The 1293-nt window shown below is 40.8% G+C and overlaps 1 gene segment (V, D, J or C); it reads left to right on the top strand.

The window, feature by feature from the left end:
* Positions 1-600: 600 nt before the first annotated feature.
* Positions 601-1084, top strand: LOC144487624 (T cell receptor alpha variable 38-1-like). The segment is given in 2 exon segments: positions 601-646; positions 741-1084. Coding segments are annotated over 2 exon segments (390 nt in total).
* Positions 1085-1293: the final 209 nt, after the last annotated feature.

Below are 1293 nucleotides of genomic sequence, written 5' to 3'. Positions count from 1 at the left end.
GACGTAAGGTAAAAAAAAAAGCTGCTGAATCAGTGCTAACTGAAAGTTTAGCAGAATTGTCCATAAGTGAAACTGTAAACTTATAAATCCCTTTGAATTTGTAAAATATTAATCCCGGATTCTAAAAATCCTGCATGAACGGAACATTCATAAAAGATCCGTTATTTATAACATATTCCCTGCACTTTATCAATGTGTGTCACATTCTGTGTTCGCTATGTCGTACATGTGAATTCTAATATATTGCTGTTAAATTAAAGCAATTCGAATCTTCAGCAGTGTCCGTGATGACTGTGCGTTCACACACACTCAGTGTGTGAATCGCGGCATTGTACATTGATGCCATTGAATGATAAATGTTACTTCCTTCTGAATATCATTATCCCGTTTGAAATTTCAATCTTTGCAGTTTGTGCGATTGGATCAGTTACTGTCCGATTGTCAGGAGACTGGCGGCCGTCCCCGACGAAAAACACTGAATGTTATGACATATGAGCGGGAACAGGAGGAGACACCGAGCCTCACTACGGGGATAACCAGCGGTGACATATTGCCAGTGTCTGCAGGTTTCTCAGTAAATACACGTAAAGACAAACAGCAATGCGGTTATTCGGTATCTGTGCCATGTTTGGAGCGTTTATTACAGGTAATTAATTTGGGTGCAATTTTGAACTAAACGTGAACAGCACTTGATATGTAGTAACGGTTTAATGTTTGACTTTGTTTCCCATTTCATCCAGGTTTTAGTCAAGAATTCTCTGTTACCCAACGCCGTCCAACAGTGCTTAGGACAGAAGGAGACATTACAACTTTAAACTGCATCTACGTTACAACAGAAAATTCCTTCAGTTTATTCTGGGTCCGACAATTCCTTGGGAGAGAACCACAAATGCTACTTCGCAGATTTTCGGCTGGTTACGAAATTAAAGCGGATTTTGCTCGAAGCCGATTCTCCTCTGGGCTGGACAGTTCGAGTGGAATCTTTACCTTAACCGTCTCCAAACTGCGGCTCTCTGATACAGCCATATACTCCTGCGCACTGACTCTCACAGCTATAACAGCCTGTTCAACACTCGTACAATAACTGGAGGGTATGTGACATGGAGCTGAGCTCTACGTGCGGCTGGGCAGACTCACAATGAGTGGAATATTAATGGATATTGGGCACGAAATCAAGGGAAATACTAAAAATTATTATTTTTTAATCTTAGGGAGCGGTTGATTTTATATATGTTTCAATGCATAATGACGTTTCTTCGATTAAGCCAAGACTGCGTGAGCAACCTCCCAATA

This window comes from Mustelus asterias, unplaced genomic scaffold (assembly GCF_964213995.1).
Source record: "Mustelus asterias unplaced genomic scaffold, sMusAst1.hap1.1 HAP1_SCAFFOLD_935, whole genome shotgun sequence".
Lineage (NCBI taxonomy): Eukaryota > Metazoa > Chordata > Chondrichthyes > Carcharhiniformes > Triakidae > Mustelus > Mustelus asterias.
This window is presented reverse-complemented; position numbering and strand designations above follow the sequence as displayed.